Source organism: Anopheles stephensi, chromosome 2 (assembly GCF_013141755.1).
Source record: "Anopheles stephensi strain Indian chromosome 2, UCI_ANSTEP_V1.0, whole genome shotgun sequence".
NCBI classification, from domain to species: domain Eukaryota; kingdom Metazoa; phylum Arthropoda; class Insecta; order Diptera; family Culicidae; genus Anopheles; species Anopheles stephensi.
In genome coordinates this window covers 12239363-12260882 of record NC_050202.1, presented here as the reverse complement: position 1 = coordinate 12260882, position 21520 = coordinate 12239363, and the positions used below count along the sequence as shown (strand labels likewise).

The window sequence follows — 21520 nt, the reverse complement described above, 5'->3', positions numbered from 1 at the left end:
GCCGTCCATTTCAAGCTTGCTTGAATTAACTTTACCCGGAGCCCACTGGACTGGACCACTGGACTGAAGGTAAGCTAGTAGCAAATTTGACGGACGAACGATAATCTGACTGTTCAATTCCTAGACATAACTTAAATCATGTTAAGGAGTGCTTCAACTACTAATGCATATCGAAATGAATTTAAGCCTAGAATATCACCACAAGCGCATAATGTCCCACGGTCTAGCAGCCCCTGCCAGAAGCGGTTCAAACACGTTCCCTGCTTACTGTTCGTCCTTATGGGCAAATCGCACCTCGAGTGCGTGTGTTGTTGGGGTTGCTACGGCAAGCCAGCAGCAAGCAAAGCAACCATTGCTTATAGCGCAAAGGTAAAGGAATAATAAAATTGAGCCTAGCCCTGAACGCGTCTATCGATCGAAGCCAACCTGGCGCTGCGTGTCTATTGTGTGCGTGTGTGTGTGTGTGTGTTTGCGTACGTTTCAATTTTCTCCGGCTGGAACCGTGGTACACTGAGCGACGCTCAGCCGAACGTGGCAGCAGACTGCTTCGATTATGCTTAGCTCGACTTGTACACACAAAAAAAAGCAAACGAGGGGAGAAAACACACCGACCGGACATGCTTCTGTGGCAGATTTGTATTTCCACCCTCGTCGTAGTCGTAGTTCGCTTCACACTGCTTCTCCTCCCCTTCGCCACCCTTCCGGGTGTGTATATGCGCATGTGCGAAATACATGTGTAGAGCGGCAAACTAAGGCGTATGTCGCTCGGCAATGAAACACAGGACATTAGTGGAGCTTTCTAGTTTTTGCAAACAAAAAAAAAGCAATGCAGGAATCAGAAAGGAAAATTATTGGAAAAACGCAACCCAAAGAAAATAATAAAATTTAAACCATCAAACCACTTGCACTGCTATTAAGTACGTTCCTAATCACCACTCAGGCCTTGCGAAAAACGACTTGCGCAAAGAAAAAAGCAAAGAGAGTTACAGAGAGAGAGAGCATGTGACCGAGTGAGAGTGTTTTTCCCAGAAAGGGTCTTAAAAAAAATCTCGCACTAAAATTCGAATCGCTCAAAGCAGAAGGGTGGCTAAGCAACCGCGGGCAAATGGGACAAAAAGGGGCTTCAAAAGGATATACATGCATTGCGTTCTCGCTCACCCGCTCGCTCGCTCATCCTACCGTCGTCTCTTTTCCACTCCAACCATCAACCGGATCGGAGTAGTCTGCGAAGGGGAAATCAAGTCAGCTGAGCGGTTCGGGCCTACTGCGACCAGGACGCGACTCTAGTTCAGACAGTGTGTGTGTGGCGCTGTCATCGATAGGATACGGAAAACGTGCTGTTCGCTGAAGCCTTTTCCCCATTTACCGGAAGTGCTTCATTCGGGCAGAAGCGTCATCATTATCGCGCAGCGGACGGATAAAGTGACGGACTGTCCTAAGCCTGCTGCACCACTTGCTGGTGGTGGCAGTAACCGACTGTGGTGGGAAAAAGTATCGATTTTCTCGCTCCCGGCTGGCGCACGTTTCGGGCGTGAAACGTCAGCCCCATCCATCAAACGTGCGCCTGACCGTACTGGTGCTGCGTGTGCTTTTCCGTGCTGCATCAACCAACGGCCCATCGACCTGACGTAAGCAGCTTCGGTGGAAGTTCGGTCTATAGGAGGGAAAAAAACCCTCCTGGGAAGGATATTTCTCACCAGACAGCATGACGACCACGGCAGCAGCTTCATCGGCCAGCGGTACGGCGGATAGTGGCAGCGGTGGACGGGTGAGCGGTGGCCGGATAAGCCAAAAGCAGCGAGCTCCCAGCGACGGTACCGATTCGTCGTCGTGCAGTGCCCGCGAACCGTGGATCTCGACGAACAAAATTCTCAACAGCAGCCTGTGCGGCCGGCGCATCAACAGCCGCAACCCTAACTTTGACTACGACGAAACGAAGCTGCTGATCGCGCTGTGGGGTGACCCGCTGGTGCAGAAAACGCTCATCACCACGCACAAGAAGCATCCGGTGATTGCGGAGCTGGCGCGGAAAATGCGCGAGCACGGGTACAACCGGTCGACGGAGGAAATTAATACGCGCATCAAGAATCTTAAATGTTTCTACAACCGCATCAAGAAGGATATGGCGGCCGGTATCATTAATCAGACGACCTGGCGCCATTACGCCGAGATGGACGAAATCATAAGCCGGCCGGTGTTTGGGAATGCGCATCGGTTGTATCTGCAGCAGCAACAGCCGGAGCAACCCCAGGAGGAGCCTCAACCACAGCAGCCGAATGTTCGGGAGCTCTCCAAGCGCGACGCTGACCCGGGCGACGGTGCGAAGGATGCGCTGCCCCAGTTCCCGGTAAAGCTGGAAGTGATGAGTGACGATGACGATGATTACGAACCGACCGAGATACGGGCCGAAGATTTGCTTACCATCGATGCAAAGTTCCCGGACGATCCGCCGGCCGCCCCGGCCGAGCGAACGTTGCGCGGAGCTGGAAGTGGTGCTGGCAATCGCAACGGCAGGAATGGCAAGAGTGCTGCCAACGGTAAGACATCGACCCGCAAGCAACCGGATGAGGAGGAGGACGAGGAAGAAGAAGAGGAGGATGAGGATGCGGAAGAGGAAGACGAAGAAGAGGAGGAGGAGGAGGAAGAGGAGGAAGACGATGATGAGGGAAGCGATTTCGATGTGGAAAAGTAAGTACTCGGAACGGATGCCACTTGGCCGGACGTTCAATTTTTCACTTTGCACGCTCTCTTTTCCACAGTGAGTTTAACGACGGGCTGGACGAGTTGCTCCAGAAAGCGCAGGCAACCAAATCTTCACCCGGAACCGGTGGTACGAACGCTCCGAAGGCACCGAGCCAAGGATCCGGTACAGCGAAACCGGCTGGTACGAGTGGTTTGGTGATTGAAACGATTACCTCCGGCAATGGTACCACCATCACGGCGACTGGCGCAAGTTCTACCAGCATACCGACGACCACCACCACCGGCAAGATTTCCGTTGTGCCGACGAATCTGCTCATGAAGCAACCGGTCTCGGTTGCCTCGAGCATGACCACACCGATACAGATCTACACCCAGCCGACGGTAAGCATCGCCAAGGGTCCAACGGGCACAGCGAACACTATGGTCGCAACGGCCGGCACTGCCGGGCCCGTCGGAACGGCCCCGATGAAGCTGCTGCTGGTGAACACGGTCGCGAAGGATGGGACCACGCAGCAGATACTGACGCCCGCCTCGGAAGCCACCATGCCAAAGCTTATCCCGGCACCGGTTCACCATCATTCCAAGCTGCCGCTCACGGTCGGCGGCGGGCAATCGCCGATCGTCACCATACCGACCGTCAACGTGCCGAAGCAGGTGGGCGCACCGATCAAGCTCGGTCCGGCCGGGCCACGGCCAGCCGGCCAGTCAGCTGGCTTCCGCACCCTGCTCACGCAGCTAGTCGCTATACAGCGTGAAAATTTAGCGCTCAACCAGGAACGATTGGCGCTGGAAAAGGAGCGACTGGAGTTCGAAAAACAGTTCGGAGGTTCGTTGGTCGGTATGGTGCGGAACATGAGCACGTTCTTCACCGGCATGCTGCAGCACCAGCACAAGGAACAGCAGCAATTGAAGCAACAAGCGCAACACGCAACGGGTGACAAGTCGCGTGCTGAGCCACCGATGAAACCCGGATCAGAACGTGTAAAAACTCCACCGGCGGCACCGATCGCTGCCGATGGGACAACTGCTTCAGAGGTGCGTGAAATTTCCTCATCCTCATCTTCGCGACGTGTTGCGTCACCGACGTCCACGACCAAGACACACGCCACCGAGCCCAAGGAACCGACCGCGGCGACGGGTACGAAACGAACCGAACCTGCCTCCACACCGCCACCCCTCACACCGGCCCCATCCTCCACAAAGCCATCGTCCACGTCGGACGTGTCGGTGCCGAAGAAGCGTCGCATGATGACACGCAACGCGGCCCAACACTCCCAGCCGGAGGATCCACTCAAAACGGAAATCATCAGCGATGCCGATGATCAGTAGGAACCGCCGTTCTCGACGCGTGCACCCTCAAACGAAACCTTTAATAAAACGACAAAGCACACACGTTTCACAGCACAACTAGTGCTAGTTGCCACTTTAGTAACAGTTCTGGTACACATTGTTCATCAGCTCCATGTCGCGAATCTCCATAATGTCCGTCTTTAGCCGCTGCTTGATGATTTCGCGCAAAATGTCGTCCCGATCTTTCTCGTCCTCGATCCCCATCCGGTGCAGCGTCAGCTCGTCCGTGATACGCAGCAGCGCCCGGCCCGTTATTTCGTGCTAAGGTAAATGTGGGTGTTAACGCTGGTTAGCTCATTCGCCTTTCTTTTGATGGTTACCGGCATTAACTTACGCGCTGGAACAGTTCCTGATATTGTGCGCACCGTTCGTTACAGTGCCTTCGCAACCATTTCAGCGTATCGGCCACAGTCCACATGTACACCGGTTTGGGACGCGCAGTTTTCGTCTAAAGGATGCACCGGAACGTGGAGTTAGTATTGGCCCATTTGGCTGCCTTCACTTGCATTGCCGACTTACCTTTGTTTTTGCAACCGGAACCGTTTCTTCGACCATTTTGGGGCGTTAAATTTACTGCGTTTCGTTTGTGGGCCAGCAAAAGCTGCGTCCGTACGTTTGTAAACAAAGCAGGCCTGCTGTCAAAGTGTGTTGTCATATGGATGGTGTTCGGCGATCGAACACCAGAGGGCGGCAGTGTACCAACGCGTACAGGTGGAATTTGTTCCGGAAGGTTAACTGCAGCAACGAAATTAACAAAAAAACAACAACAAGGGCAAGAATAAATTAAGTAATCTGCGGATGTTTTTCGTACGATATTATAAAGGGGAACTAGAGCGGCCCGGAGATAGTATCATTAAGGGACCGGTCTTCATACGCCAGTATCGGGCATGGATCCTGTACGGATCGTTTCCCCGTACACAAGACTGACTATTCAGCTAAAGGTTAATCCAAGTCGTAGGAATTTTGTATTGGCAGGCCGAAACCTCTTGAGGATATACATCGAAAGAAGAAAAACTCATCCTCCAAAAGCTCCAAGAGCCACATTTCCACTCCGGCCTTAGCTTACCTTTCCAACACAGGACAGGATCTCTAGTAGCCTTGACCCGAGATACCATGGTGACGCCCCTAGCTTAAGCGAAACTGTTTTGCCTACGTCTACTACCATAGCAACGTGAGCAGAATCTGGAAAAGACGGTTCAAATAGCTTCCATTGTTTTTGCACTCTCCTTAAGCTCCATGATGCAAACGTTCCTAATCCTTTTGACTTTTCGGGCTAAATTATTCGCCCGCAAGACTATTTGCGTCATTGCAGTAGCTGTATGCGTGTAAAATCAAGTCAAGAATTTGACAATCTAGTAGTAAAATTTGCTTTAAAAAAATAGATGCACAACGATAAAGCTAATGTCCAGCAGCGTATCCTTGGGAAAGGCTTCCGGCTACCATGCACCATTTGCACCCTTCCATCCGCTTTATCCAGCAGCAGCTTCTGAGGCCGACACGCGACAGAACCCAATGGTACATACACGCAAGTACGCACCGGGTGCTGTGCGCCTGCCCGTAATGTCAATCTCGCCTGGACACGGTGAGCAGTGACGCAATACGGGGACACCGGGAAACGGGCAATCTACTCCTCGCACCGAGAGGACCGAGGATGTGTGTGCAAGCCCAAACGCGGAAAGCCCACGCGCATGCGTGTCTTGCGTACCAAGTTTACCAAGTCCCATAATCGATATCCCTGTCCCGTTCTCACCCCCGTCGCTCTGGATGGAAGGGTTGGATAGGGCACACGCCAACCAAGCCAACATATCACCCTCCTGTACGGTTAGGCTGTAGTCGAGCTGGACGCGTTCGGCAGTCGCAGTACGCATTTACCACGCATCGTCAACGTTAGCGCCTAAACCGTGCGAGCCTTTTCCTCGGTGTAACCGACGTGCTCTTTCGCTCTCTCGCGCGCGCACCGGAAATACTTATCAAAGGGGAAGTGGTAGAAGGGAACCGTGGACGGGACAGGGTCGAACTTTGGTATCGATTTTTCTACACTGCACCGCTCGGGCCGCAGTACAAACTGTGACGCGCCAGTAACAGGTTCCGGCGCAAAGCATTTCCTTGGTGATGCGTTCCAGCCCGGTGGTGTGGACACTGTTGGAACGGCTAGTGCTGTAAGAAGGTCGGTAGCGGGAACCGGTGCCGGCACCGTATTGAATGTCGCCACCGCCACGAACCGCCGCGATACGTTTGCGTTTGCGGAAGACAGTGTTGGCGCAGCGGCCCAACACGAGACGGCCAATCGGCAAGCAAAGGCACCGGCAACCGTGGCCCGCCAAGATGTGGGTCTCGACGAACAAGGTGCTGATCGGGTCGGTCGGCGGGCTAAAGAAGGCACACTGCCGCAATCCGAACTTTGACTGCGAAGAGACCAAGCTGCTGATATCGCTGTGGGGTGACCCGCAGGTCCAGCGGACGCTCATCACCACCCACAAGAAGCATCCGGTCATTGCGAAGCTGGCGGAAAAGATGCGCGAGTACGGGTACAACCGGTCGACGGAGGAAATTAATACGCGCATCAAGAATCTCAAATGTTTCTACAACCGCATCAAGAAGGATCTGGAAACGGGCGTCATTAACGAACCGTCCTGGAAGCACTTTCACTCGATGGACGAAATATTGACGCGACCCGTGTTTGGCGGTGCGAATGCGGCCAGCCGCTACCGACCGACACCGTGCGCGTCCGGTGGAACGACACCCGGACCGTCCGGCAGTGGGCACCCATCCCGGCTGTCGGCCGGTTCGGGGACGAGTGGGCCCGCCGACCTGCCGCCCGACCTGGATCCGGACCAGATCGAGGTAAAGCTGGAGCTGGTGAGCGACGACGAGAAGGAGCTGCGGCCGGAAGATCTGCTGAAGAACGCGGAACAGGTAGAGCTGAAGGAACCGAACCTGCTGATACCGAAGGATGAACCGATGGAGGAGGAGGAAGACGATCCAAACGATCCGGACTTTGAGGATGACGGTGGCAGCGAGACGGACGACGAAAGTTCCGGCATGGACGAGGCGGACGAAAGGTAATTGGGGTGCTCTTGAACCGTTGCTTAAGGCCGCGTGCCGTGCTAGGCTGTTTGGGAAGAACCAAACAAGCAAATCCTTGTAACATGTATTGGGGGAAAAAAAAGTTGTCAGACAAGCCATTTTCAAAAAACAGCGCTTCTCTTTTGCCGATTCGACGTTTGCGCGTACGTTTCTATCATCAGTAAGCAGGGTAACAGTTGTCCACTCCCCTACCGGTGTACCGAGCACGACAAAGAGAAGCAATCCATTTTCCCCTACACAAAGCAGCGGTTGCTAGTCTATGCGTCGGCGCAAAGTACGCGTGTAGCACGCGGACGATGCAACCACGTGTTCGTTCGGGTTTGCCGAACATTTTCGACCCCTTTACGTTTGTTGACATCCCCGAGTATGATGCCGTATTCGATGGGATTTGGTAGCAACCTCTACCTGATACTGATCCGCTTTCCGTTCCTTTCTACCTTACAGTGATCGATCCACGCGCCTTCGACGCCGCACAAGACGTGCCCACAAATCGAAGAAATCCAACGTTCCAACGCCCGGTGGGAAGAGCACATCGACCACTGGCACCCCGGTACCCGGAAGCATCAAGATCATCAATTACACCGCCGGCACCAACTTTAATGTGTCCTCTGTGGCAAACGTCGTCAGTGTCGCTTCCAGTGCCGCCAGTACGCTCGCCGGCCGGAAAACGGATGCGTCGGCCACAACAACCACGACCACGGCGCCGAGCAAAATTTCGCTCGTTCCGACCAACTTCCTGCTGAAACCGCAAGCGTCCACCATTGGCTTTAAGCAACCGATACAGCTGTACACCAAACCGACCGTCTCGATCGCGTCCACCATCCCACCATCCTCGGGAGTACCGATCAGTGCGGGACCCGGTACGGCACCTGCCGGCACAGCCACCGCTGCACCGATGAAAGTGTTCCTGGTCAACACACTCTCGAAGGATGGATCCGCACCGAAGCAACAGCTGATCAGTGCGGCCGGTGCGACCAAACCGCTCTACACCACCACGACCGGTGTATCGTTGCAGGGAACGTCGCACGTGTCCGGTCTCCCCCAGATCAGCATCCAGCCCAAGCAACTGCTTACGGCCACCGGTGCAACGACGCTGGGAAGAAAAATTATCCATCCCACCGCAGCCACCACCGTACGTCCGGTGGGTCGTGCCGCTGACCCACCGACACCGAAGCTCGGTGGCTTTAAGTCGTTGCTGAATCAGCTCGTTGGGTTGCAGCGTGAAAATTTGGGCATCACGAAAACACACCTAGTGACCGAGCGGGAACGGTTCGGGAATGAGAAGTCGGTCGCTAAATCGCTGCTGGAGGCGCTCGGTGAGCTTAATGGGCTGCTGGCGGAAATTAACGGCGAGCTGCCGGACGTGAAACATTCCGACGGGGAGGGTGAGCATGAGTCCACCGTTAAGAACGATAGTTGTGCTGCATCAAGTGTGCGGCGCAGCATCAGCAGACACGATGATGAGGACATGAAAGCGGAAGTTATAAGTGATTCGGAGTAAGATTAGAGGGAATAAATCATGGCCGTAAGGTAAAGCCGAGTTTACAAAAAAGACGGTGTGCGTGTGTCAATTAAAAGAATGCGAGATCGAAAGAAGAGGATCCCGATGGGGTGCTGTTGAAATTAGAAGATGACGATCGTGTTCCGCTTTGAGAAGATATGGTGGGTGTGTGAAAGGAGTAGGAGGACATAAACGATCTGTTAGGATTTACCAGTGGGTCTGGAATACTTTGGCGCTCGCTCGATACGATCGTTAGGGATCAAGGCTGACAGGAATGACTCAAGCTTAGCCTCCATACTCTTCTTCCTTAAATGACCAGCCATGACCTAGCTGGTCCCATTTCTGGGTTATTAGAATTATTTAGCACTGTGCTAACTCAGAAACTGTTCACCAATGCACGAAATTTGCTCTGGAGTAGAACTAGCAGGAAGCGGGTTCAGTCCTGGAACTGCCAGGACTTACCGGAGAGTGAAAATTTATGCAGAGAGTGATAGAGAAAGAAATCGATGGTGTAATACTCGTCTAACTCGAAGCAGACAACTCGAGGGCCAACATGCTGTAAACCAAACAAGGTAGATATTAATTATTAAATTAAATTCATAAACATTCACAAAATAACAGCAAATTCAAAAGCCGCTTTCGAACAACGCATTTTCGAACATTGCCTTTCGTGTTCGAATTTGACGCTCAACCACCGTTCCGTTTATACCAGCGTTCGCGAGTTGAAAGCTTTCATGCATTTTGTTGTTGTTGTTGCTGCTGTGATTGTATTTTCTTGCAGCGTTGCGAGTAGGTGGTCGATCGGATAATACGGGCTGACCGTGGGGCCACAGCAAAAAGGGACGGTTCGGACAATTGGATAGCAGCGGCCAACCGCACGGTCCGCTGCCGTGAACGCGAGTGAATTGAAAGAAAAAGCATAAAGGTTGAAAAAAAAATCAACCGCCAAGCAGCAGCCGCTTCAGTGTCGGTGTCCCACTATGGACGATGGTCGATGTGAGTGCGCGAAAGGTGTGTTTTAGTGCGTGACCAGGCAGCAGAAGGGCAGAAATTCCTCCACTCCGCACCGATTCGTCCGCCCGGGTAAGGCAAATCTGCGAGATGTTTTGTTTGTGTGTTGCAGAGGGAAAACGAACCACCGAACGAACCACGAACAACATACATCATTCGTTGTGTGCAAACGTGCGTGCGTGCGTGAATGTGTGCCTCCGTAGTGTTGTTATTGATTTTCCTGAAAGTGTTCCAAAGCATCCCCAGTGTGTTGTGTACGTACCATATGACTTGCAGGCCGTTTCTTTGTGTATCCCACACAGGGCATACGTTGCATTGCTGAGCCTCCCCAAACTCCAATTTCTCGTTACCCATCGAGGGAACGAACCCCAGTTTTCCCTCCCATCAAAAGCGTTCGCAGGAAGGAATTGGGGTGTCCTTTTTTTCGTTTTTTCCCACCTTCACTGCTTACGTCATATTGTGGGTCGCTTCCCACGCATGGCGAAGGAGAGTGTCGTGATTTTCTCGCCGGAAATCCTTGTGATGGGCCCCGTTCTGATTCCTTCTGGCGGTGCAGTGCAGTAGTGCAAATGTGTTATCGTACAGTGATAAGGGAGAAGAGGAAAAAAAATACAGCGATTACGTTAAAGGGAAACGTCTAAAGCGATGAAAAGCTAAAATGTGTATTTAAACGTTTGAAAGAGGGCTTTTAGGGGGCGGTCGGTCCGGTGTCCGAGACGGTAGCGGCTTCCCTGTATTAGACACAGCAGGACTGGGAATCGAATCCCAACTCAACCGTCTATTGAGCTGCGCGTGGTAGCAATAATCCCTCAGTTATGAATGGCAGCCCAAGAGACCTCTTGAGATTGTAGAATCAAAGAAGAAGAAAGAGGGCATTAAGAGAATTCGATTTTTTGGAAAGAATGTGGAAAATTAATCGTTAAATTTATTGTTCCGCAGTGTCACGCTGAAACTGCTGAAATCTAGCTGAAACCGTCCCCATGTTTCAGGGAAACATTCCTACGCAAAAAAATACACCGAAAGAGACATTGCGCCAACTGTGTTGGAAAGGTCAAATGACCAAGACATCGGAGAAAATTCCATTGGATGAACGGAGTTCTAACCGCACCGCACGGTAAACCGGTAACAAGAACCGTAACATTTGTCACTTAACATAGTAATTTCACTTTCAAACGCTTTTTTATATTGTTGGAAAATTATAAATGAAGCAATAGGATAATATGTAAACAATGTAAATTGTTAAGTTTTTAAAAAGAATTCGGCTTTTGTTCAACTATTGTTGCTAATAGTTTAGATAGTAAGATTATTGCAACTAAATCCTCGACAGGTCTGCTCTTGGTCCACCATTACTTGATTTCTTGACTTGAGTATTCTCGTCACCTGTATACTCAGTTCGGGTGGGATTTGATTCCCGGTTCTAGCGTACAACGTTAAAAACCACCAAATTGGTCAATTTTACTGCTCCATCCTGATTGATTAGAAGTTCAGCTAACAGATGAATCTCGAAAACATCTGGTAAACTAAACTGCTAGCTGTACAGATGAGTACAAAGTAACAAAAAGTGTTTGGAAGAAGGGGCAGCTATTGTCTTAAGTAGTATTAATCATCATCAACCCCTAAAGAAAGAAATAACAGATAGACACAAGGGTAGTCCAGATATTGGAGACAGGAGACACAACCCGGATAAATCAAATGTTCCAAACTTGGTGAGCATTTTATCTGAAATTCTCCAGGTGTGAATTTTGCAGACAATAAGGAATTGCAATATTGACAGCCAGAAATTGAAGGCTGCTATTTGTGTCCAGTTTTTCTAGCAAACATCTCTCCACTGATCTTCCCCCGAATGAGTTTTTCTCCTTATCTCAGGTGATATAAATCTTATCTGAGCAAATGGCACTTGCAGAAGATGGGATAGAACAGAGTGGATCGTAATCCGTCAAGAAAACCGCTCAGTTCTTTGTTGAATGTCTTAAACTTTATTACTTTATTTTCCCTAATGTAGTTATACCACAATAAGATCGCTATGACCATGGTTTTATATGTCCTAGATTCCAGCATATGTAAGAGGAAAATCAAGGTAGCCAAGTCAAGGTATGCAAAACTAGTACGCCAGGATCACATGAAGTCTCAGAAAATTGTTAGTTGGTGACCTAGTGATAGCGGCGCCGTCATTTCATACGATAGGGCCAGGATTTCTAATCCCTTTCGTAGGACTAGTCATCCAGCTCGAACTTCTAAAACTCATATTTGAAATTTGCCGGTCTTCACACGGCAGGACCGGGGTTCAAATCCCATCCAGACCGCCTCCCCATACGCAGGGCTGACTACTTTTCTACAGGCAAAATCAAGACACAGAAAGCCAGAAATGGCAGGCCGAGACCTTTAAAGGTTGTAGTTAGTGCCAAGGAGAAAGAAGAAGTATGCATATATTATATTTTATAGTACAACCGCTAAAGTTACCTGCCGCTCCTTCTAGCTTTATGCAGCTTAAACATCAGGGTCGCCCAAATTGCTTTAATTAATCGACTCAAAATTCAACTACACAATGTTTACAGACCGTAAACATTGGCACACAACTTACGCTGAGCTTGTGCAGTGCAATCAATCACGACAGTAGGCGTTTGGGGAAGAGTTCCCGACGGTCTGCAGCGTTCCGGCTAGCGTTCCGTAGCCAACATCATCAGCCAGCTTCTCAATGGTCTTTACCCGCGACTCCGTAAGCGAATCGCTGGACCGCGTGGGATACAACTTGCGCAAGAATGAGGGAGGCTCACGGATAGGGTGAAAAAGGGAATCCCGAAACAGAGGAGAAACAAAAATCTCGACCAAAGTTGACCGGACGAACGAACCGTCCTTTTTTCTTGCCGTCTTGATTCGAGAATGCCACGATTCTCCGACACCCATCCGCCAGCCTCTTTTCCCTTGCCCACTTGCTCGGAGGCACTACGATCGCCGGACCCGGCGTTCTCCTCCGTCTGGCCCGCCGGTTCTGTAGCTTTGTATGTTTTGAATGAGTTTTGTGTTTGCGGACGTTTCCCAAAACGTTTCTTTGGCAAAAAGAAGAAAAAAACGGACACCGGTCCGGTTAGAAACAGGCTTTCTCTGGTGTATTGGTGGGTCACCGAAAGATGGTCGATGAAAATGAAACAAACACACAAAACTATCTGTTTATGTTTCTAACGCGATCGCGAGACGGTGCGCGAGAGGCAAGAATGAAAACACTCAATAGTGCTAACAGGCCGTCCCCGAGTTACGCGGTTAGTGGCGGGTTTGTTAAGTTCTATTTTTGACCGTGGGTTTTTTTCAGTTTCATGTCTTATTCTTTACGAAGGTAAAGGTTATTTACGAGATGGTTCGGTGACAGGTCATTACATGGCAAAGATCGGGGCTCAAATCCCATCCAGATCGCTTCCCCGTGTGCAGGAATGACTATTATGCCAACTACGGGTAAAATCAAATCACTGAAAGCCAGATATGCTAGGCCGACACCTTTAGAGGTTGTTCAGTGCCAAAGAAGATGAAAAAGAAGAATTCTTTACGAAGTGTGAAGAGAAGGAAAGAAGTACTTTTTAGCAACTTTTCGAAATGCAGCATCGCTGTTAGGAGCTGCCTGGAAATGTTGCCTGCCGGGCAGTGACTTACATTAATCCTTTTGTGCAAACCAAACACATATTTAAACATCGTAGTTAAGGCTCGCTTTTTTATCTTAAAATGCGTCCATCCACCTTATAAACGGATCAATAGAGCGATTCAATTATCGTAACAGGTGTGTTTAATCGTGGTTGTTTTTTTAACCTTTTCCCCAATATTTTTGAATTTGTCCTAATATTTTTACAATTTTCTTTTATGCACTTACTCATTTGATTACCGATATCACCATGCCACATGCATTGATTCCGTGCTATTAAAATTAATAATTAAAAAATGCTTGTCGCAAGATTTTCATCCAAAACACTTTATAAAACGTAACCTGCGAACAGCCTGTACCCACTGTGCATGGTATTACCGGGCGGCTGGGATCTCGCGAGCTCACCGAACCGAAGAATGAAACGGCATAATCTGTAATTAACATTTGTCGTGGGAAAATTTTGGAATCGTGAGAAAGTTCCTAACAACACCTTCCTTCCCCCACTCGCACGCTGCCTCCGCCGGTCCGCGCGCCCGAACCATTCAGGTGTGGTGAACTCGTTGCTAGTTCTCGCGGACACACCGCGGAACCGGTTTGGCGGTGGCTGCCCAAGCGCGAGAATCCGGGGAAGACGCTCGGGATCGTTCTGGGAAGCGTACCGGTGCGCGATCCTCCATGAACCATGAGCCAGTTGTTGGGAGAGAGAGATCGTACTTTTAGCTATACGGGTTGGGAAGTATTTGTTTCCCGTAACGACGTTAGATTAAGATACGCTGCTGCTGGTGCTCACCTTGTGGCCTTTGTAGAGGAGCGGAGCGGGCAGCCGGAGCGGGTAGCATCATCATCTTGAGATCATCTCGTGGATGAGTCCTCTGCTGTGGGCGGAAATGGGGAAGGGAAAGAATTTTGAACCAGCAACACCGACAACAATCCGATCCACCAAAGGCAAATCTTCAAAGTCTGCTGGGAATCTGATACCGTCCCGGTCGGTCGGTGGGAAATCGGCTCTCGGCGATATGTCATACGGCGAAGAGAGTGATCATACGAGAAGTATTCATGGTATTATGTTTTCCTATTCACTTGCAGTCCAAGTGGGAAGAGAAGGCCCTCTCCCCGCAAGCAGCAAAGGGCAGCGACGCCCGGTTGGGCTCAGTTCGTCGGCATCGGTGAAACGAGCGCGCGCGCGCGCAAAAAGCCAAACAACATCAAAAAGGGAAAGCGTTTCATCCTCCGCGTGAAACGTTCTTGGCCGTAACTTTACCTTGTCCGGCAGCCGTCTAGCACCAGCACCACATTCGCCATGGCCATGTCGAAGGGATTCCGCGTGCTGGAGAAATCGAAACCACCTTCACCGCACAGCGTGTTACTGGAGCATCGAAATAAGCCGGAAACGTTACTCTTTGAATCGCAGGCCGTTGCAGTGCTGTGTAAGTATTGCTTGCAGCTCGGATAACACCCGCGTTTCGTGGGTCCAACACATGACCAACCCACCAGAGTCTGGCTAGATTAATTCGCTGCAAGATCATCATACAACTCGTATAGAGCTTGTAGCCGCTGCTCCATGTGGACCATGGACAGGGTCATAGGCTTCAAAATGTTTCAGACATGTCGTAGAAAAATTGCACAACTGAGCAGCTCTCTTCATATCGTTGATTCTAAGGAGAATAGGATCGATTAAGCTAGGGCTAGGACACAGTTTCTTCGACACGACCCATAGTACGAGAGACCCTTAGATGTCGTAGCATCTGGTGGCCTTTCACTCCGTCTGGTACTCTTAGTAGTATGTCAAAAACCATCGATAGTATGCCACAAATCTACGCCGGCAAAAACTTAAATAAAGACGATAGAGTTTAGCTTTCGATACCAATCGTATTATGAGACAGATCGGCAAAATTGCGGCTATCATCAAGGATAGCACACTGACTGCTTGAATAGGATAGTCTAATATCCGTCCAATGGGCCATCGAACTTACACCCCAAATTGCTCCGAAATTGAATTGCGAGAGCTCAATGAGATTATCTGCGGGGTGATCTGACAATTCCGTTCATGTAATGTTGTTGGCCGGTGTCAAATTAATTCAATGAGTGCCAGGCTCTCAGCACGGGAAGGTTATTCTGGTCTGAAGCTGAAATCCATAGTTCGACAGCTCTAGCCATCCGAAAGATGAAGGCCCATACTTCGGAGACTTTAAGAAGTGATGAATGGAGGAATGTTACACAGTAGATGGTCACTAAGAACGAGAACCCAGAAAGAAGGACGAATAGTAGCAAGATTGTAGTTTAATTTAGGGACATAAACTTCATCCAGCTATAGGCAATCAAAAGACTGGAACCCCATAAATGGCAGCCCATACCGATACTTATCCATTCTATTAACTACTTCCAGCGGCACAGGAGACGGAAATCGTTCGCAAGCAGTACACCAAGGTGCTGGACGCATACGGATGTCTGGGCGTGCTTCAATTGAATGCCGGCGACAGCTCCCTCCTCTACCTAGTCATGGTGACCGGTTGCTTTTCGGTGGGCAAAATCCTCGACAGCGAAATCTTCCGCATCACCCAAACCCAGTTCGTGTCGCTGCAGTACCAACCGACCGGCGAGGATAAGGTGGCCGAAATACGGAAGGTGCTCAACTCGGGCACATTTTACTTTTCGTTCTCGAACACGGGCCAAACCACCGTCGGCCCACCGTTGCCCCCGTTCGGATTCGATGTAACGCTTTCGGCCCAGCGACGACGCCGCACGAACGAAACGGACAATCGGTTCTTCTGGAACCGGATGCTGTTCATCCATCTGCTGCGGTACGGGGTGGAGTGTAACGTTTGGCTGCTGAAAGCAATGTGCGGCTCGGTCGAGATACGGACGGTGTACGCAGGCAGCAAGCAGGCCCGGGCCGCCATCATATCGCGGCTGAGCTGCGAACGGGCCGGGACGCGCTTCAACGTGCGCGGCACGAACGACGAGGGCTGCGTGGCCAACTTCGTCGAGACGGAGCAGTGCATCTATCTGGACAATGAGATCACGTCGTACGTGCAGACGCGGGGCAGCGTCCCGCTGTTCTGGGAGCAGCCGGGCGTACAGGTCGGTTCGCACAAGGTGAAGCTGTCGCGCGGCTTCGAGGCATCACGGTCCGCCTTCGATCGGCATATGCGCACGATGAAGGCACGGTACGGGCAGCAGGCGATCGTGAACTTGCTCGGCACCAGCCTGATCGGCAGCAAGGAAGGTGAGGCGATGCTGAGCAACGAGTTCCAGCGCCATCATCGCGAGTCCGAGCACACGGATGTGCCGCACCTGGTGTTCGACTACCACCAGGAGTGCCGGGGTGGCAACACGGTTGCGCTGTCGAAGCTACGCCAGAAGCTCGATGCGACCTGTGCCGATTTCGGCATGTTTTACGCGATCGGCGACGCGGTGTACCGGGAGCAGCGCGGCACCATACGCACCAACTGTCTCGACTGTCTCGATCGGACGAACTGCGTGCAGACGTACATCGGGCTGGAGATGCTGAACGAACAGATCACGCTGATGGCGGCACTGGCGGACAAGAAGCAGCAGATGAGCTCCCGGTTCGAGGAAGTGTTTCGCCAGATGTGGATCAACAACGGGAATGAGGTGAGCAAGATTTATGCCGGTACCGGCGCGATACAGGGCGGCTCGAAGCTGATGGACGGGGCCCGGTCGGCGGCCCGCACCATCCAGAACAATCTGCTGGACAACTCGAAGCAGGAGGCAATCGATGTGCTGCTGGTCGGCTCGACGCTCAGCTCGGAGCTAGCGGACCGGGCACGGATACTGCTTCCATCGAACATGCTGCACGGTGAGTATGGGGGACTGTGACCGCGTAGGTTTGCCAGTCAAACAGGGCCGCAACTGAACTGTGATTCGTTCCCCTTTCGCCTTTGCAGCACCAACGCCTGTCCTGAGGGAGATGTGCAAACGGTACGAGGAGTACGTGAATCCGCTAGTGTTTCGGGTGGCGTGCGGCACGTACAACGTGAATGGTGGCAAACACTTTCGCAGCGTCGCGTACAAGGATGTGTCGTTGGCGGACTGGCTGCTGGATTGTCATCGGTTGGCCCGATCTCGGTGTAAGTACCCGGACCCGGACACGGCGACGCGGCGAGCTTGGCGCGTTTGATCGATGATGAGTGTTGTCCCTCTTGTTCCCATTGCAGCGTTGGTGGATTTCAGCCAGGTGGACGACAGCAATGAGTCTCCGGTGGATATATTCGCGATCGGGTTTCAGGAAATTGTTGACCTGAACGCTTCCAACATTGTGGCCGCTAGGTAAATCAAATCGAATCACCTCGTTACGTATCGTATCGGCCCGTAATGCATTCCATTCCTTGTCTCACCCAACAGCTCCGACAATGCAAAGGCCTGGGCGGAAGAGCTGCAGAAGGTGGTAAGCCGCGACCACGAGTACGTGCTGCTCACGTACCAGCAGCTGGTAGGCGTCTGCCTGTACATCTACATCCGGCCCCAGCACGCGCCGTACATCCGGGACGTGGCGATCGATTGCGTGAAGACGGGGTTGGGCGGTGCGACCGGCAACAAGGGTGCGGCCGCGATCCGCTTCGTACTGCACGGTACTTCCGTGTGCTTCGTGTGCGCCCACTTTGCCGCCGGCCAGTCGCAGGTAGCGGAACGGAACGCCGACTACGCGGAAATTACGCGCAAGATTGCGTTCCCGATGGGCCGGTCGCTCAAGTCGCACGATTACATATTCTGGTGCGGCGACTTTAACTACCGCATCGACCTGGACAAGGACGAGCTGCGGGAGGCGCTGAAGCAGTCGCCGAACGATCTGACCGGCGTGCTGCAGTACGACCAGCTGCGCATCCAGCAGAACGCGGGCAGCGTGTTTAACGAGTTCCTCGAGGGCGAAATCACCTTCCCGCCGACGTACAAGTACGATCTGTTCAGTGACGATTACGACACGAGCGAAAAGTGTCGAGCACCCGCCTGGACGGATCGTGTGCTGTGGCGCCGGCGCAAACAGAGCCCGGATGCGGACCGGCACCCGGGCTGGAATCCGGGCCGGTTGGTCCATTACGGGCGGGCGGAGTTGAAGCAGAGCGACCACCGGCCGGTCATAGCGATGATCGACATTGAGGTGCATTCGATCGATCCGCAGCGCCGGTTGGCCGTGTTTGGCGATGTGATCCGTGACCTTGGCCCACCGGACGGCACGATACTGATACAGGCGTGTAGCGGTGGTGGGGGGACGACGACGGCTGGGGCGACCGATTCGGGTGACGAGGACGAGGGTAGCATCTACGACGAGAATCTGATGGCGGCCCTAATCCAGGAGCTGACGCAGATCGGCGAGGTAACGCTGGTGCGCTTCGTCGGCGACACGATGTGGGTAACGTTCCGGGACGGGCAGTCCGCGCTGACCGCGGCCCAGAAGCGGACCGTGCTGGTGTGCGGCGTGCAGCTGACGATCAAGCTGAAGACGGACGCGTGGGTCGAGCAGGTGGAGAAGGAGATACTGCTCTGCACACCGAACACGGTGAGCTTCTGCGATGACGGCAGCCAGTGCGGTGGCGATTACAACAGTCTCGGCATACCGGAGATACCGGCGCGCCCGAAAAGTCCCCCGTCGGTACCGTCCCAGCCGAGCCGTCCCGGTCCGCCGAGCCGACCCCCGTTACCAAAGTCCCCGCAACCATCACCAAAGCATCAGCCGCACCCGCGGGCCGGTGTCATCAGCCTGGGACCGGAGGCGCAGTTTGCCGCGAAGCTGCAGCAGAAGGTACCACCGGCCGTCCCGTGTGCACCGCAGCGACCTACACCGCCGGTGGAAGAGTATGCCAGCTCTTCGCCGTTGCCGGGATCGCCCTCGCACGGAGCGGGCCAGCCCGGTTCCATTCCACATCCGGCGGACACCGGTGCAATATACGAAGAAATTCATGACGACATCGTAAGCACAACTTGCGCTCATCCCTCCTCTTCTTTTGGGTTCTTTTCAAACTATTCTCTTCTCTTTCCGGTGCAGCCTGTTTCTGAGCAGCCGCGTGGACCACCGCCACCACCACCACCGGCCCGCAGCGACGTGTACGATCTGGACGTGGCAAGCAATGGTGGCGGCAAGCAGGCGCCAAGCAAATCATCACCACCGGGCACATCCGGTAGCTCTGGAGCCGGCTCGCCCTTATCGTCCGCCACGGTACCACCATCGTCCGGACCGCCGAAGGGCGCACCGCCACCGCTTCCGATGCGCCGTGGTGCACCACCACCCATACCGAATCGAAGCGGCGGCCCACCACCGTTACCGGCCCGTCCGAACAATCCTTAAACGGTGACGGCAACCCCCACCATATGCCCATCACGGTCATGGGGTTCTCTCACTCGCACTCGCGTGACGGTGGTGTGCGATAACAGGGCAGTTGCAATAGGCTCGCCAAGGCAGGGCTGGATGAGCCAAACCGTAGCAAAGCTAACTAAAATCAGGGGACGACGGGTGTGTTCAGTTGATAGGACAAAATTTTCCACAACCCTTAGGTCCCCAGTTGATCTTGTCTTATCCGCTGAAACTCCTTCTCCCCTCTTTCGTATCTTTATTTTGCATGTGCCGAGCGAGCAGGCAGTTGACTTTAGTACGTTAACGATTACAGCTATATCAAAATCAGAACTAGAAACTGATCTAAACACACAGCAACAGCTGCTCGTGTTGGTCACATTCCAAAGCAGCAGTAGGGTTTACATGCATTATGAGTTGGACTGCTTCGAATCGATACTCCTCGTTAAGGAAAAAACAAAACAAGCATGAATGTTAACAACATAAGGCGCCACTTCTTTCCCATTTGGCAAATGGCAGGTGGGTTGGCGCTGGGCAAACGGTTATCATTTGCTATCACTATTATTCTAATGATTATTGCATTATTGGTAATATTATTTGTAACGTTAACCCCATATCGCCACTATTGCGGCAGCAGTGCTGTATGCACGGGAAATCGGGCGTGTAGTCTGTTATATATCGAATTGGGCTTAGTAATTTAATTGAAGCGAAATGAAACAATACAATTACGCATTATAGTGGACGCCTAGCTATTAACTCTCATCGTTCGGGAACTGTGGTACGTAGCGGAAGCAATATTAGAGCTCAACACTCACAAACAAATGACAACGCTTATTTAGTGGCCACACACCAGACGGCCGGGTAGGATCAATTAAAAGACACACACACACACACACACACACAACCCGTTCCCACCACTCCCTCATCCTTAGCCATCCTTCATGCGACGTGTGTGTGTTACGACTACTCGCCCGTAATATGTTACGCTTAGTGGGTGAGCACCTGTGCGTCATATGAGCTGATACAGAGTAGTTCAAAACCTTCAGGACCCTTTGCTCTTTCTCTCTCTCTTTCTTTGACTCTTTGCGCTAAGGATCTTCTTGGAGATTTGGAGTAGGGAACCTTCGAGGACCTTGGAGCATGGGACTAAAATTTACTGAAGAATTCCTCTGGAAATCTGTGGATACCTTTGGCTGGAACACTCTGTATGAGTTTATGCGAGCGTTTACTGCGCTCACTAACAGCCCATAGCTTCGTGCTCACGTGCTCTACACACACACCGGATGGCGATTGCCCGCGTTATAACAAAAAGTACTATAGCTACATAATGTAATCACAGTAATTACACCACCATTAGCCGGAAGCGTTAGTTTAAATGCCACACAGCGTAACGTCCCAGCAAAACGGCAATCGGGAGAAGACAGAGAAGACAGACGGGGTGAGCGCGGCCGCAATAACGCTAACGGAACCAGTACATTCCCATCCCGGACCAGCTTGTTTGCTAGCTGCAATAAGCTTGCCTGGGTTGCCCACAGCACACGGCGGAGATGTGCGCGAGTTAGGTGTACGAATGTAATATTGTTTCGTTTGCGAAAATATTTATCAGACTGCAAGTGCGTTGAATGCGTGTGTATGTGTGCGAGTGTCGGCATGTGTGTTGGATATGCTAATCGGTCTAGCGCAGAGCTGAAACTCATGTTACACAAAATGAACTTATTACCCATGTAACGGATAAATAAACAGGTTAGTAAAATGCAGTTGCAAGTTGTAGCCTTTTTTCTGGTCCAATTTGGTCCATTTACCGAGGAAACTCCTGGGAAGATAATTTAAAATATTTAATTTGGTCAATCGCGGAAAAAGGAAAAGTGCCCGTACCTTATTTCGCGTTTCATTGTTTTACAGAAGAACGCACGTTGATTGCAACGGAAATTGT

At 51.8% G+C, this 21520-nt stretch overlaps 4 protein-coding genes across 4 annotated transcripts; 3 read left to right on the top strand and 1 right to left on the bottom strand.

Moving 5' to 3' along the window:
- The first annotated feature begins 200 nt into the window (after positions 1–200).
- Positions 201–4135, top strand: LOC118504060 (tau-tubulin kinase 1-like). Its single transcript, XM_036038094.1, has 2 exons — positions 201–2688; positions 2760–4135. The coding sequence occupies exons 1-2, from the start codon at positions 1706–1708 to the stop codon at positions 4030–4032; spliced, it is 2256 nt and encodes a 751-aa protein (XP_035893987.1). The 5' UTR covers positions 201–1705; the 3' UTR covers positions 4033–4135.
- On the bottom strand, positions 4094–4726 carry LOC118504117 (protein aveugle). Its single transcript, XM_036038208.1, has 3 exons — positions 4573–4726; positions 4388–4501; positions 4094–4314 (listed from the first exon to the last, which is right to left on the bottom strand). The coding sequence occupies exons 1-3, from the start codon at positions 4606–4608 to the stop codon at positions 4129–4131; spliced, it is 336 nt and encodes a 111-aa protein (XP_035894101.1). The 5' UTR covers positions 4609–4726; the 3' UTR covers positions 4094–4128.
- Positions 4727–5605: 879 nt separating this feature from the next.
- On the top strand, positions 5606–8692 carry LOC118504073. The gene is made up of 2 exons (XM_036038126.1): positions 5606–7115; positions 7585–8692. Exons 1-2 carry the CDS (start codon positions 6256–6258, stop codon positions 8639–8641), a joined length of 1917 nt encoding a protein of 638 aa, XP_035894019.1. The 5' UTR covers positions 5606–6255; the 3' UTR covers positions 8642–8692.
- A 707-nt stretch (positions 8693–9399) lies between these two features.
- LOC118504056 (synaptojanin-1) lies at positions 9400–21344 on the top strand. Its single transcript, XM_036038088.1, has 7 exons — positions 9400–9724; positions 14367–14707; positions 15667–17100; positions 17189–17371; positions 17459–17570; positions 17646–19209; positions 19285–21344. Exons 2-7 carry the CDS (start codon positions 14581–14583, stop codon positions 19582–19584), a joined length of 3720 nt encoding a protein of 1239 aa, XP_035893981.1. The 5' UTR covers positions 9400–9724; positions 14367–14580; the 3' UTR covers positions 19585–21344.
- The last annotated feature ends 176 nt before the right edge of the window (positions 21345–21520 follow it).